We start from the raw sequence: 15993 nt of genomic DNA, 5'->3' as shown, positions 1-15993 counted from the left end.
GCGTGTCTAACATCTTTGAGTAGCTGCTTCATTCCTATATTAGTCTCAAGACAAACATCTCCTACTCCAATAATCTTGGCCAAGCCATCATTACCCATCTTAAATACTCCAAAATTACCTGAAGTATAAGAAGTGAAGAACGTCTTCTTTGGTGTAACATGTATTGAGGCACCACTATCAATTACCCAGCTGACCTCATCATCAGAAACAAGATTGACCTTGTACTTATAATCAGCAATATTAACAGTAAGAAGATCATCTGAAATAGAAGATACACGATCATTACCACTATCATCCTTCTTTTCTTGCTTACCTTTGTTTTTCTTTTTCCAAAGATAGCAATATTTTTTAACGTGACTCATTTTGTGACAGTAGTGACACTCAACATTCTTGTATCTTCCCTTGGATTTTCTCTTGCTTTGACCTCTACCCTTTTGAACTCTATTCTGATTTCTCCCCCTGGTTTCAGTGACTAACAATTCAGAGTGTGACGAAGAATTCTGTGTCTTCCTTCTCATCTCTTCATTTAAAATGCCACCTTTAACAAGTTACATACTCACTTTACCATTCGGAGTAGAATTAGTAAGAGAGATACGAAGTGTCTCCCAATAATCTGGTAGAGTATTTAGCAACTACAATCCTTGAACCTCATCTTCAAACTTGATTCCCATGCTTGACAACTGATCAAGAACCCCTTAAAATTTATTCAAGTGATCTAATACTTGTGATCCCTCCTTGTATCTCAAATTCATCAACATATTCAACAAATACAATTTATTATTGCCAGACTTGGAAGCATACAAGGATTCAATTTGATTCCATAAAGTCCTAGCATGAGTCTCATTAGTAATGTGATTATAAACATTATTATCCACCCATTGCCTAATAAAACCACAAACTTGTTGATGTTCAAACTCCCATTCTTCATCTGTTTTAGATTCTAGTTTTTGTATAGAAAATACGGATAAATGTAGATTTTTTACAAACAACAAATCTTTCATTTTTCCCTTCCATAGATGATAATTAGTGTCATTCAAACTTATCATTCTAGTAGAATTATTTGTCTCCATCTTTCAAGCAAATTATAACCAAATACCCAAAACTGAGCTTTGATACAAATTGATAGGAATAAAATACACAATTCCCCACTTGCAAGAATTAGATGAGCAACAATATCCACTCACAACAAGTATTAACACAAGTACAATAATACCCAATAGCAGCGGAAAAATCACATAAACTAAAAATTCGAGACAAGCTAACACAACAAAATTTTTAACGTGGAAAACCTCCTCAATGAGAGAAGTAAAAACTACGAGTCACCAAGACCAGGAAATAGCTTCACTATGATGAAAAATAGGGTACAAGAGAGTCACAAATTACTGCACAAAATGTGCATACAACAAGCCAAACAACCCAAGTTTCAAAGCTTTCAAAACAAGAACAAGAAGATGAAAATACTACAAAAATAGAGCTGCTGTGCATGGTCAATATCTCCAGCTACAGACATCTAATCGAAGATCCAAATGGTGAAACAAAAAAACAAGATGTGTAGAACACACTGTGCAAATTTGAGCTCGATCCAACGATTAACGAATCTGCAGCGACCAATTTACAGAGACAGCTTTGTGTGTGTGTGAAAATAACTTTCTCTCTTCTTTTCTCTCTAGTGTTTGGTGTTCTCTTGCAAAATGGCCTCTCTCTTTCTCAACCCTAACTCACCTCAACATTCAAGGACTTGGATACTAGCATTTGAACCTTTTTCACATAAAAAGAGAGCCCAAAAACTCAACAACCTTCTTTATCAATTTCAGTCATTACTGGCACATGTCGAAAAAACAGGCACTTTATTAATCATCTTAATTCATTAGTGTGTCAACACTTGATACATTTGCATGTACATTATTATTATTACACCTCAAACTTAGTAAATATTATTCTCCACATAAATAATTTGATATTATGAGTTATTTATTATTTAATACATTCGAAATTTTTCCTTTGTTTTCTCGAAAACCTCCTCAGCAACAATAGCCTCATTGCCATCAGCTTTTTTAATCTCTAACTGCGCTTTCTGATAAAATCCAGTACCACGCAGTGCATCAGCAATGAAATCATCGAACCCAATCGCAATTGCTGCCTCAGCTTTTGCCCCATATACCAACCTCTGTATTAAGAAAAAATAAAAAATAATAATAACTGATTTAGTGAAAAATGGCAACAACTTTGATGGGGTATCACACATTATTAATATATATGATGATATAACTTTTAGGTCACATCATTTTATATTAATTATCCTGGTTCCAGTGGCGGAACTTGAAAAAATTTTTTGACGGTCCAAAAATTTTAATAAAAAATTATATAATAGTATTTATATTAAAATAAAATTTATAAATATAATTATTTTATTTTTAAATTTATTATTAATATGTAAGATTATATATGATTAAGATTAATAAAAAATAATTCTGATTTTGATTAATAAAAAATTTTGTTTAGGTTAATAAGTCAATTTGATTTTAAATAAAAAATTAATTTAAAAAAATCAATTTTTACATAAAATAATTAGTTTTTGCACATAAAAAATTATTTTTATTTAAATTATATAAAATCAATTATAACTTATAAATTATTTTTTAATATTTTAAAAATTAATTTTATTTTTGATAATATTTATCTCTCAAAAATCTCAAGATTAATTATTATTATTTTTATTACAAATTAAATAATATAATACAACAAAACAAAGTCTTAAATTTCTAATAAAATAAAAATATCAAAATTTATTAATATAAATAGTATTATACTATAATGGCATTAAATTTGTAAAGTTGATTTAAAAATAAAATAATAACTTTTTATTAATAACTGATATTACTACTAGTTATATTATAATTTTTATTATTCTAAAAATAAAATAATATATGAAACTATATGAGAAGCTAAATATAATTTAGTATTAATTTTATAATGATATTTAATTTGTAACATTGAGTTAAAGATATGTTACTTGTTGTTGAAAGAATAATAAAGATAAAAATAAAACTCAGATACATAAGTTAAAAGTATATTAATTTAATCAAACAAACTAATTTTATTTTTTTTTTAAATAAAATTACTAATATTTTTACAAAAATTTTGGGGTGACGATGCCCCTTGTCCACACAAAGCTCCGCCACTGCCTGGTTCAATAGAACTGGTGTCCAAAACTCACTGAAGTGAAGTAACTTTTTTTTCGATTTACAATATCCATCATCATTTCTATTTTTATCATTCATGCAATGTTATGCGCAATTAACAATAAAACATTTAGGTTGTTTAATCAGTGCAAACAATAAGGGTGACAAATATTATGTACCAGAATAATTAACAAAGAGAGGAAAACGAAAATTCAAGGCTGTTTGATTTGAAAATATTTTTAATGTTTTTTATTTTTAATATTTAAAAAAAATAAAAATAAAAAACAGAGTATATATATTTTACAGAAAATTATATGGTACAGATCTAAATCTGTACAGATTTAAAGATTTGCTTACTTAAACCACACTTTCTAAAGCCACACTTTTCACTTAAAACCGTAGCTCTTCACAAAGAAAAGCGTCACCTAATGGAAAAAAGTAAATTAGAAGATTTAAGAGAAGAAATAATTAAGTTATCAAAATTAATAGATCAAAAATTAATGATTTTAACTAATGTTAACTGTAATGACACCGAATTCTTAAAATCAATACAAAATGATTTTTCTCAAAATCTTTATTTTACTATAAGCTTTATTGAAGGACTTCAAAAATCTGAAAAAACTTATTTTTCACACGAAATTTCTAAGAAATGTTATCATGGAAATGATTCCCCACATCTTTACCATACTTTTAACCCACAATTAAATTCTATAGTAGATATGCTTGAAGAAATACTAGTATCCATAAAATTTCAAAGAAATAAGGAAAAAGAAAATCCAAAAGAAGAAAAATTTCAAAATATAATCAACATAACAGATTTAAAAGTAAAACCACCACTAAAATTATGAATATTGAAGAAAAATTAGAAGAAGTTACAATGCTTTTTAAACAATTAAAAATGGCTCAAGAAAATAATATTATGGAACAGGGATTTCAGATAGAAGAAGAAATAGTAAATTCTGAAAATATAGAAAATGAAGAACACATCCTAGATTATTCAAGTGACGAAGAACCAGCAATTCCAATACAAGTAAAAAATGAAGCTGGAACATCTAAGGATAATCAATCTCAATTTAAATGGGAAACAGGTTTTGATAATTATGCTTTTAAAAAAGGGTTTATAAATAAAGATTCAAAATATACAAAAATACCATCAAAATACATTCCTAAAATCCAGGAAATGGAAGGAGAAAGAATGCTCGATTTAGACTGTAAAACGAATGAAAAAGAAATTTTCGAAAACTGGTTGAATTCCTTCTTATTAGAAGCCTTTATTAATCCAAAACTTAATGAATTATCTGGAAGAGATATTTGGAATTACATAGGGTTTCATACTAAAGGAGCTATAAGAGATTATATGACATCAATAGAAAACCAAATAATAGAAGAATTAGCAACAAAAATAACAGCTTATGATAAGATATTATATATAATGATGATTCTATATAAAGAATTTTTTGGAAAAAATATTATAGATCATAAACAAGAAGTCTATAATAAAGAATATCAAGAAGCAAAAAACCATTTAGCTAACATTCACATATATGATCTATGTAACGTGGAGTCTTATATATGTGAATATAGAATACATTATTATAAATTAAAAGAAGAAGATAAAAATCATTATCTTAGTATGTATATAACAAAACTTCCATATCCTGCTAACGAATTTATTATGGGAAGATTTATAAGAGAAATAAATAGAGGAACAATTGAAAATAATTTTGGTGGAGCAACCTCTGCAATAAGAGAGGAAATAAAAGAACGTTGTATGCAAGAAGTAACTCAAAAAAGATTTGCAAATATAATTAGAATTTGCTGTCAGGATAATGAAGAGATACCTCAAAAATATGGTCTTAATAAAAATTTTCAAAGAAAAAGAAAATATCAATTTAGAAAAAGAAAATACTATCCAAACTGGAGAAAAAAGAGGTATTTTAGAAAAAGAAATAACAATAAAAATAAGAGACAAAAAAGTGATTATTGCCCAAATAAAAAAGAAAATTGTAAGTGTTGGTATTGCCAAGAAGAAGGACACTATGCAAATGAATGTCCGAAAAAGAAGGATAAAAAGGATCTTACTAAACAAATAGAAATTGCTAAGTCTTGTTTTATGGAACCTTTAGAAGAATCTGATGATAACTTAGACTATATTTTTGAATATGTCTCGGAAACAGACTCAGAGACTGAGTAATAATGCTACATTTATTACTATAAAAATAACAGAAAAATATATAAATGCTTTCATAGATTCTGGAGCAACACAATGCTTTGCTAGTTCAAATATAAAACTTGATTGGAAAAAATTAAAGAAACCATTAAGAGTTAGAATAGCTGACAAATCAATACATAAAATTAACCAAAAAGCAGAGATGGTTGAAATTTTTATTCAAAATTATAGGTTCATTGTTCCATCTATATACATGTTAGATTCTGGAATGGATTTTATCATAGGAAATAACTTTTTAAAGCTATATCATCCATTCATTCAAGAACTAACATATATAGTTTTAAAAGCTCCACACGATTCTTCAATAAATCAAAAATCAAAACGTATAAAAATACCGACTACTACTATAGATAAGATCTTAAAATTTAAAATATTTTCTATTTTAGAGACATGTTATTTAAATTTATACTTTCAAATAAATATCCCAAAAAATAATCTTGAAATAAAGATAGAAGAACTTTTGGATGAAATTTGTGCTGAAAATCCTTTAGATATTAAAAATACAAATAACGAATTAGTAAGCATTAAATTAAAAGATCCGACAAAAGAGATAAATGTTCCAAATAAAATCTCTTATTCCGCAAGAGATAGAGAAGAGTTTTCATTAGAATGTAGAGATCTTTTGGAAAAAGGAATTATAAGATTAAGTAAAAGTCCTCATGCGGCTCCAGCCTTTTATGTCGAAAACAATCATGAAATTAAAAGGGGAAAACGAAGAATGGTTATTAACTATAAGAAGATGAATGAAGCAACTATTGGTGATGCTCATAAACTTCCAAGAAAAGATTCTATTTTAGAAAAAATCAAAGGAGCAACTTGGTTTTCATCTCTTGATGCAAAATCAGGATATTGGCAACTTCGTTTAGACGAAGAAACAAAGAAATTAACTGCTTTTACTTGTCCAACAAAAGAATCAACAAGTGTGTTGCTCTATGAATGGAATGTATTGCCATTCGGATTAAAACAAGCTCCAGGTATTTATCAAAGATTTATGGAAGAAAATCTAAAAGAGTTAAATGAATTTGTTTTAGTGTATATTGATGATATACTAATTTTTACAAAACAGGATAGAGAAGATCATCTTCAAAAATTATTAATAGTTTTAGAAAGATGTAAAGAAAAAGGATTAGTTCTTAGCAAAAAGAAAGCAAGATTAGCAAAACAAGAAATAGAGTTTCTTGGATTAATTCTATCCACTCAAGGAAAGCTAAAACTTCAGCCAAATGTCCTAGAAAAGGTAAATTTATTTCCAAATAAAATAGAAGATAGAAAACAATTACAAAGATTTTTAGGGTGTATAAATTATATTTCTGATCAAGGATTCTTAAAGAATATAACAGAATACACTAAAAGCTTATTTCCAAAAATAAGTACTAAAAAAGAATGGAAATGGGATGAAAAAGATAGTATGCAAATTCAAAAGATTAAAGAATTATGTGAAAAACTTCCAGAATTTTATATTCCAGAAGAAAATGACTAAAAATGACTACTTAATAGTAGAAACAGATGCTTCAGACATAACCTGGTCAGGATGTCTAAAAGCTAAGAAAGCTATAAAAAGTTTGGAGCAAGGAAAAGAATCACTAGATTCTAAAAATTTCCCAAAGGAATTACTTTGCAGGTATATTTCAGGGACTTTTACTCCAACAGAACAGAGATATACCACTCATGAAAAGGAAACTCTAGCAGCAATTAAATCTCTTAAGAAATGGAAAATTGATTTACTACCCAGAGAATTTACATTAAGGACAGATTCAAGCTACCTAACAGGTTTCATACGATATAATTTAAAAGTTGATTATAATCATGGACGATTGGTAAGATGGCAATTATTTTTGTTACAATATCCAATAAAAATTGAATATATTAAGGGTGACAAAAATGTTATTGCAGATACATTAACAAGAGAATGGAGTTCGTCTACAACGCATTAGATCAAGAAATTCAGAAATACGAACAAGAACTCGAAAAATGCAAGCATTGTCAGCAAATAAGGACACAGATCCAATCCCTCAAGAAGGCCATCGAAGCAATGAAATCAACACAACAACCAAAACCATCAGAGCTCAGCCAGCTAAGCGTGGTGGACAAATCAGGTGAAGAAAAAATTCCAGAAAATAAAACAATTGCTGAAATTATCAAAAAATCTACCCAAGATAAAAAATATTATGTAATTTATAATGGCCCCATGAAAGGAGTATATGATGCCTGGGAAAAAGCAGCACCATTTACACATCAATCAAGGATAATTCATAAAGGAGGGTTTTTAACACTGGAAGAAGCAAAGGAATCTTTCAGGGAATATGAAGCTCTTCATCCAGAGCAAACCCTAAAAAGAGCAGATAAAGCTCCAATTCAAACCCAGAGAACAGGGATAATAAGAAACATTCCTACAAGAGCTGAAATCAAAGAAAAGAAAAGGGTCTGTAGATCAAATCTCAGAGAAACCCTTAATATAGTCCTGAACTGGACTGAAGAAAAAAGAGCAATTTTGGGATATTATCCTATTGCCAAAGAACAGCTAACAAAGCTGGTTATATTTCCAGATGCATCCCCATCGGACACCTATCAGTTTTTCCAGTATGGATTAATTGATACAATTTTAATTTTTAATGATCTAAAAATTATTAGTGAGTTTCCTGCAGGATTCGTTGATGCAGTGAAGAGATTTAAAAATATGATTGACAACGTAAATCCAAGGGATATATCCCTAAAATTTACGAACAGTCAACCTATTTTTAATGAAGAAGAAGAATGCTTGGTTCCAGCACACCAAGTAATATTCATGTCCGTCTTCCCAGGAAATTTTCAACCAATTGATCAAGTTCAAGATTTAACAATCTACAGTCATGAAGGAAGGCTAGCCAGCACACTAGCAAGGGTCTTCGAAAGAACTCAAAAGATAACAAGGGAATCTCACACAAGAATTAATTATAAAAGCAGAAATACTTTGCTTGTGTCTAGTAAAAGGAATGAAATTGAAGAAAGAGAGATGAGACTCTTAGTGGAATTTGAATCAGCATTCTACAACTTATCTGGACTCTTAGAAAAGCTCCCTGAAGGGATAAAGAGGAATATCTGCTATCTGATAAAAGACAGAGAAGACCACAAGTGCCAGCTATGCGTCTCAGAGTTATCTGAAGAAAGCAATAATAAAACGGAATCAACCCACATGATAAAGGAAGAAGACAACGCATCTGAAGGACACATAATGAAAGAGGAAGACAGCACATCTGAAGCATCTCTCAACATTATTGCATAGTGACGTAAGCGCTTAGGTCATAGAGCACCAACAATGTAGCTGGTGCAAGATAATAAACAATGACGTAAGCAATGACGTCATAAGAAGGGTAAGGATGGGAATTGTCCATCAGACCCAACCATTATAAATAGGTTGCTTAGGCAATTGTAGAAGGCATCAGAAAATAGAAAGCAGGAGGCAAAGAGTACTCAAATGCTAGGAGAGCAAGGAGGAAGCTGCCGAGGCGATTCTATGGTCTGAAGAAGAATTCCCATTAGGGAAAAATAGTTCTAAACTCCCCTCTGGAATTAGTATTTACAATCTCCCCTCTGGAGATAAAAACACTTTATGTAAAATATATTAAATAAAGGAAGTTTTTCTCCAGAAAGGTACATATTCATTCTAGTCTTTCAATTATGAATTATTTAGAAAGTTTAGAATTAACAGAAGAATCTGATTATTATAGATTAACTGCTTTATTAGATAATGAAAAACAGGCTGTTTTAAAAACAGAATTAAATCTCAAATCAAACGAAAATTTTAATAAACAAAACCTTTTAAAAGAAGTTTTTAATAGAAAAAATATAATATACTATGGAAAAATTCAACTTGAAGCCCCTATAAAGATAAAATCTGCCAATGGAGAACTTGAAATAGCTTTGATAAATGATGAAGAATTAAGTAAACAGATTGAGAAAATTAAGGATCAACAAAAAAGATCTAAAATTGGATGGATTCATATTAGTACTATACAAGTCTTAATCAAATCTACATATATGAAAGGAATTAATTCACCAATAAGCTTAGCAATCTATGACAAAAGAATTACTGATGACCCAATAGATCAAATAATTGGAATTGTTCATGGAAACTTGGCAAACGTAAATGTTAAATTTAATGCCCATCTGGAATATGCTATACCTTTATCAACTGAAAATCTTGGAAGATCTATAAGTCTGGCTTATAAATTTCACAGAAAGAATCTAATGGAACAAGATGATGAACCATTTTCAATTACATATGCAATAAATTATGCTTTAACAAATAGCCATCATAGTATAATATTTAAAAACAGAAAAAGAATTTATGTCGATGAATTATTTCAGAAAATTGTAAAAACAGAAATACCAAAATATAAAGCTATTGAAAACCCAGTTCTATTATTAAAAGAACCGTCAGGAAAATTAGTTTCATCGAATTTTCAAATAAGAGAATCTAAAATTAATAGCCCTTTAAGTCTATCTAAGTTGAAGATTAAAGAAGAAAATTCTGAAATAAAAGAATTAACAAAAAAGGTCGAAAAATTAAATGAAACCCTAAACACTAAATTATGACAATAAATAAAGAAGAAATATATGTAACTTATCAAGACAAGAAACAAGAGCTCTTTGAAAGAGAAAATCGTTTGAATTATTTACAGTTTTCTGAAATAAATCAAAGAGCATTTGAAACTCTAAAAATAATCTATGACAAGTTAAAAAGAGAAGTTGAAGAGCTAGAAAAATTAATAGAATCTCTAGAAAATAGTGATGAATCAATGATAGAGTTTGCAGAAATTTTAAAATAAATAATGAAGCATAAAAAGATTGAAAAACCAGAAAATAAAATAAAAAGAAAAAGGGCAGAAAAATTAAAAAGTAAAATAAGAGAGTATAAAAGGGAATTAAATAACCTTCAGATCGAAATTGATGACCTTATAATAAAAAGGATAGAAATACGAATAAATATAAACAAGTTGGAATTAAACTTAAAAATTTTTAAATGCCTGGAAAACCATATTATGACTTAAAAGAATTAAAGCTGTTGAAAGAAAAAATGGAAAATGAAGTTGAAAAATTAAGAAGGTATTTAGAAACAACAGAAAGTGTAGAAATAAAAGAAGTTTTTTTAAGAAATTATATTAAAGAAAAAGACAAACAGATAAAAGATTTTATATACAATAATCCATGCAAAAAAGAATATTATAAACTAAAACAAGATTGAAAACTATAAAAATGAAAAAAATGGTATCATATAGTAAAAATGATTGCAAAATAATGGTATCATATAGTAAAAATGATTGCAAAATTGGTATCAGAGCCAAGTTAACGATTAAGGGTAACACTTTTTCTTTAAGCAACACTTTTAGTGGTACACTTTTGAGCCACAAAAAGACAAAAATCTGTACACCCACATCTGTACACTATAAGGCCCATATTTTACTTCTAACCTTAACTCTTGAAAGGTGGATTGCACCAAAGCACATGGGACACGGTTCACAAGAAGCATAAATTTCACACTCTGAAAGTTCTATCTGCTTAAGTTTTCTACAGGCCTGTAAAATCAAATAATTAATTACGTCAATAAATTTCACCCAAAAATTCATAACTTAAAACAAATTAAGTTTTCTGCACAAAAAGCATTAAGATGGACCCTCTGATTATTGCAATTAATTGTCATTTTGTTTATGAATTTAATTTTGATGCATTGTCAATGTAAAACTGTTTTATACGTATATTTAATCATATAATATTATATTAGTAAAAATAACTATTTTATATTAATCACGTGAATAGTCATCCAAAAAATTATTTATAATTATACAATAGTATAAAATATTTTACACTGTTAGTGTATTAAAATTAAACTCTTTATTTATTTCTGTAAATTTTCTCCGCAAAATTAAAAGTGTTATTAATAAATTCGAATAAAGTGGTCTTTGACTCCTTGGTGTCAATTTATTGTCTAATTAATCATGAATCTGTAGCTCATAAAAGTGAGGTAACATTGTAGTAGTGAGTTCTTTACTGCAATCCCTATTCCATGTTCATTCTAGTCATATTGATATTATTAAGATTTTTTTTTCCTTTCACAAGATAATATTGAGACTTTAAAACAGAACAACTCCCCTGAGGCATACCGCATGCATATAAGATTGGTAAGTCATAATCATGGATACTATGCTTATGGTATTAAAAAAATAAAAAAATTCGCATAATAATATGTTATTATATAAAATAAAAATAAAAGAAAATGATATCCTTCATTGTCATATGTAATAATTTCAAAGAAAGGTAAAAAAAAAATGGCATAATTTCAGCCATTTTCTATTAGGACTCTACTCAATCTATAAGATATTATTAGTGGCGACGTTATGGATCAAGAATAGATGATTAGAGCATACTTAATGTTCGATTTCAGTAGCATTTTATTTTATCATATTAATATTTATAAAATTATATGTCATAATAATAATAATAATAATAATAATAATAATAATAATAATAATAATAATAATAATTTAAGATTAAATATGAGATTTGTCATTTTAATATTTGATTTTAATTCAATTTAAACTTTATATAATGTAGTAAAATTTAATTAATTTTTTATTAAAATAAAATCGTTTCTCTATACTAAAACTTATCTCAAAGATAGATCTAAGTTAAATTTTAGAGAAGAACCAAAAATTGATTTTACAATGCAAAAGATTAAAATAAAAGTATTAGAAAGAGCTAAACTAAAATTTATATATAATTTATGAAAAAAAGTTAAAGTGAGGGGCATTGCCCCCGACTTATGTGAGGTTGCACTTCTAACTGATTTTATTTCATTAATAATCTTTAATGTGGAGTAAAATTTGAAAATAGAGTTATTTACTTATTTTCTATTGATGTCAAATTTAAAATTCTAAAAATATTCTATTTGGAACCATACTTGCAATATTTTGGAATCTAGAATGAAGTTGAAGTATTAATTTGTGATAAGATAGAATACATGTACCTTTTCGAATAATAAGATCGTTAAAATGGATCAAACATATGGGTTAGTCCATTTATCCGATTAAAATTAGCGAAATTTTTTATTTTTAAAATCAGACCTATTTAAACTTTAAGCTAAATAGATTCAGCCCAATTAAGCCAAAAAAATAATGAGCTAAACGAGCACTTCACACTTTTTTCAATGTTTCAACTTTTCTTTAAGTCAGTTATAATTTTTGTACTCACAACAACCAACTACCAAATATATACTCATTGTTGAGAGCCTTTTCATAGTTAGTCCGTCCATTTTCAAATAAATATTGGTTTGAACAAACAAATTAATGTATCCACTAAAAGTGTATAATAATCTAACCTCTCTTATTACAGTTACTTCTGCATGAGCAGTTGGATCAGTGTTCCTTAAAACCATGTTGTGAGAAGCAGCAACAATTTCATCATTACAAACAATAATAGCACCAAAAGGGCCTCCATCTTCACATTCAACACCTTTATATGCTTCTTCAATGGCTTTCCTTAAAAATTTGTGGTCTCTGTCCTTTATTGCTAATAGTAACAATAATAATATATAATATTCATCAATGTCAACATCGCAAGCAAAGTAATTAATTAGGTGCTAATGCAAATGTGCAATATTATTATATTATTATTTTGTATGCAACACAAACTTGTAGACACTATAACTCTATTATTAATAACAACACACATTAAAATATAATTAAAAGTATCACTACTATTTCAACTAAAATATAATTATGCTTAGTTTTATTTAGGGTGTATATGGCCCGACCCGATTCGAAGACTCGTCCCGGTCTTAAACACTTTAAAATCTATTTTGGTGTGATTTTACCGGGTTTAAAATCGGGTAAGAGTCTCAAAAATAGACCCGGTCATTATTTCGGGTCGGGTCTGAGCCATGGTTCGGGTTACCCAAATTCGACCCGGTGGCCCGCTCATCATATACAATTAATATTTTGTGTTATTAGTGATGAATGATGGCTATTCTTATGTGGAATTTAAGTATTGTAAACCTTAATATTTTGTGTTATTAGTTATTATAAGACTATAAGTTAATGTTTTATGTTTAAAATACATAAGATTTTAGACTAATGTATAATATTGTGTTATTTGTATTGATTTAAATATTTGGTGTTATTAGACAATATTAGTATTGATTATGGTTATACTTTAATTTTAGAGAAGAGTTGGTTCTTATTATATTTTTCTAAGTAAATTTTATCATGTCAAATAATGGTTAGAATCTTGGAAATTTGGATATTTTCACATGCTAACTTATAAGAAGGTATCAAGTAATGTAATATTAACGGCCCGATTTTTACTCGATTTTTACTCGGTATAATCGTGGCCCGAAAGTGTATAGGTTTCATCGGATCTAGGGTCGGGTTCGGGTCTAATAAATAGATCCGGTATATATTTCGGGTCGGGTCTGGGTCACATCAGACTTGGTTTCACCCGACCCATGCACACCCCTAATTCTATTATGAAATTATTTATATTAAAAGTTTAAATTGATAAAATAAAATACATAAATAATTATATCTATGATATGTTACATTCTTTATTCAAGAGTCTTTTTCGAATTTAAAGATTAATTGTATATAAACATTTTTCTTTCTTTTTAGTTTTACTTTTTGTTGATCTTTTTTATAACATACCACTTATTGTAAATGTTAAACTAATAGATAAAGACACATAAATTTTTGTTTTATTATATATATAATAGATTATAAGATGAAAATATTTTTATAGATGTGTTAATTATATAAATGTTGTTAATATTAATGTCACATTTTTTTTATTTTTTTACTTTTTAAATTAAAAAAATTATGAAATAATTAAAAAATATTACTATAATTTTAGCAACATGTTTTAAAATACCGCCCACAAAGTTATATATGCTTAATGTATCATATATACACACTAAAACGATCCAATAGTATATATATCTTGAAACAATTTTGCATTGATACTTTCTACCAAACAAGAAAGGTTAGATTAGAGGCATTACCTTCTTTGTGGCCAGCAAATGCAGAAGCTACAGCAACAGTTCCATCCTTAGCTTTTATAACTGTAATGATTTTTTTTAAAAAAAAAAAAAAGAAAGAAAGAAAAAAGAAGAAAGAGTAAAAAAAGAAAAAAAATGCCAACAAAATTGGATTGGTATATTATTAAGGCGGCTTAGTTATACATGTCACATTTTATGCAAGTTGAAGAAGCTTTTTGGCCTTTTGGGTGTATGGCTTACAATTTGCAAATATAATATAATAAAAACAATTTATACCATGATATAGAGTAATATATAAAAAAGAAACAAAATATTGAGGCAATTTAGAGTGTAACATTATGATTAAACATATCATAATATAATTACAATTATTACGATTATAATGTAATATACGTTTTATTAAAATAGTGAGGCAAATTTTACGCTTTAAAAGTTAATTGGGTATAATTCTTCTCTAGCTTATACCAAAAAAATTGCTTGGAATGAAAAATTAAAACGTCGTATATATAATTGTTTAGCTCATTACTTTTTAATAATCACAAAAATAAAAGAAATTATTTCAAAAAAGCTATAAATGGTTAAATTGCGTTTTTTAATTAATTTTCTCACTTGTTTTCTCTCTTTTACTATTCTATCAATATCTCTCTCATTCATTTATTCTAACCATGTTTCTTGGTTGGTAAGTGAATAAAATTAAAACAGGACACTTTTTTAAGACCAAAACGATTATAGTTTATCATGCTTAATACTCATACACGTCATGCCAAGGAATCCTAATAATATTGATTATTATTTGAAAACAAACTAATATGTATACTTAAACAAGAAAATTTAAATACCCAAAGAATCCACGAAAAATAAAAAAGATCATAGATGGAAGCAAAATTAGAGAAAAGTGATGAGTTATGGAATTTCAAGGAAGAAAGAAAAAAAAAAAAAGTGAATGTTTAACAATTAACAGGAAAATGACAACTATCATAGATAAGTGCATACCATTAATTTCTTCCATAACAGTCTTCATCCCAGTAACGAATCAAAAGAGCAATTGGATAAGATAATTGGAAAGCCTTGTTGTGTTGGATATGAAATGGAAAAATCATTGGACCTTGAAAGGCTATATATATAGTAAGATTGATGATGGCGATGATCAAGAAGAACAATCCAAGAATCCGGCACAGAAGAGAGAGAAAATGAGATCCGCCATGATTATTGTAGAATATGGTCCCCTCCTACTACAGTGAAAGTAAATAAAAATTATTTTTTTAAAACTTAATTTTTATATATGCGCGGTCAAAATTTTCCAGAAATAATAAATAATAAATTGTGTATTACCACATCAAAAGAGCAATTAGTTAATTTTGACTACTTATTAAAAAGCAGTCATCTAATCCATTATATATTATATATTATTAAAATCGTTTTTTTAATTAATAATATAATTAATGTGACATATTTTTAAAAGTATTTTTTAATTTATTTTATTTAATTTGATTGAGATAAATATTAAATTATTTGATTTGATTTTAACAAATAAATTAATTTTATTTTAATTTGTA

General features: G+C 27.7%; 1 protein-coding gene across 1 annotated transcript; it reads right to left on the bottom strand.

Annotated features, from left to right (window-relative positions):
• Positions 1-1828: 1828 nt before the first annotated feature.
• LOC112738412 (guanosine deaminase) lies at positions 1829-15686 on the bottom strand. The gene is made up of 5 exons (XM_025788862.3): positions 15431-15686; positions 14441-14500; positions 12767-12957; positions 10863-10967; positions 1829-2167 (listed from the first exon to the last, which is right to left on the bottom strand). The coding sequence occupies exons 1-5, from the start codon at positions 15456-15458 to the stop codon at positions 1979-1981; spliced, it is 573 nt and encodes a 190-aa protein (XP_025644647.1). The 5' UTR covers positions 15459-15686; the 3' UTR covers positions 1829-1978.
• Positions 15687-15993: the final 307 nt, after the last annotated feature.

This window comes from Arachis hypogaea, chromosome 13 (assembly GCF_003086295.3).
Source record: "Arachis hypogaea cultivar Tifrunner chromosome 13, arahy.Tifrunner.gnm2.J5K5, whole genome shotgun sequence".
In the NCBI taxonomy this organism is placed as follows: domain Eukaryota; kingdom Viridiplantae; phylum Streptophyta; class Magnoliopsida; order Fabales; family Fabaceae; genus Arachis; species Arachis hypogaea.
This window is presented reverse-complemented; position numbering and strand designations above follow the sequence as displayed.

Coding starts and splice junctions, on each gene's coding strand:
- LOC112738412 (XM_025788862.3), bottom strand. CDS start 15,458: ATGAAGACTGTTATGGAAGAAATTAATG. Junction 14,501..15,430: donor TGTTATGGAAGAAATTAATG/GTATGCACTTAT, acceptor AAATCATTACAG/TTATAAAAGCTAAGGATGGA. Junction 2,168..10,862: donor TCCACCTTTCAAGAGTTAAG/GTTAGAAGTAAA, acceptor TTCTTAATACAG/AGGTTGGTATATGGGGCAAA.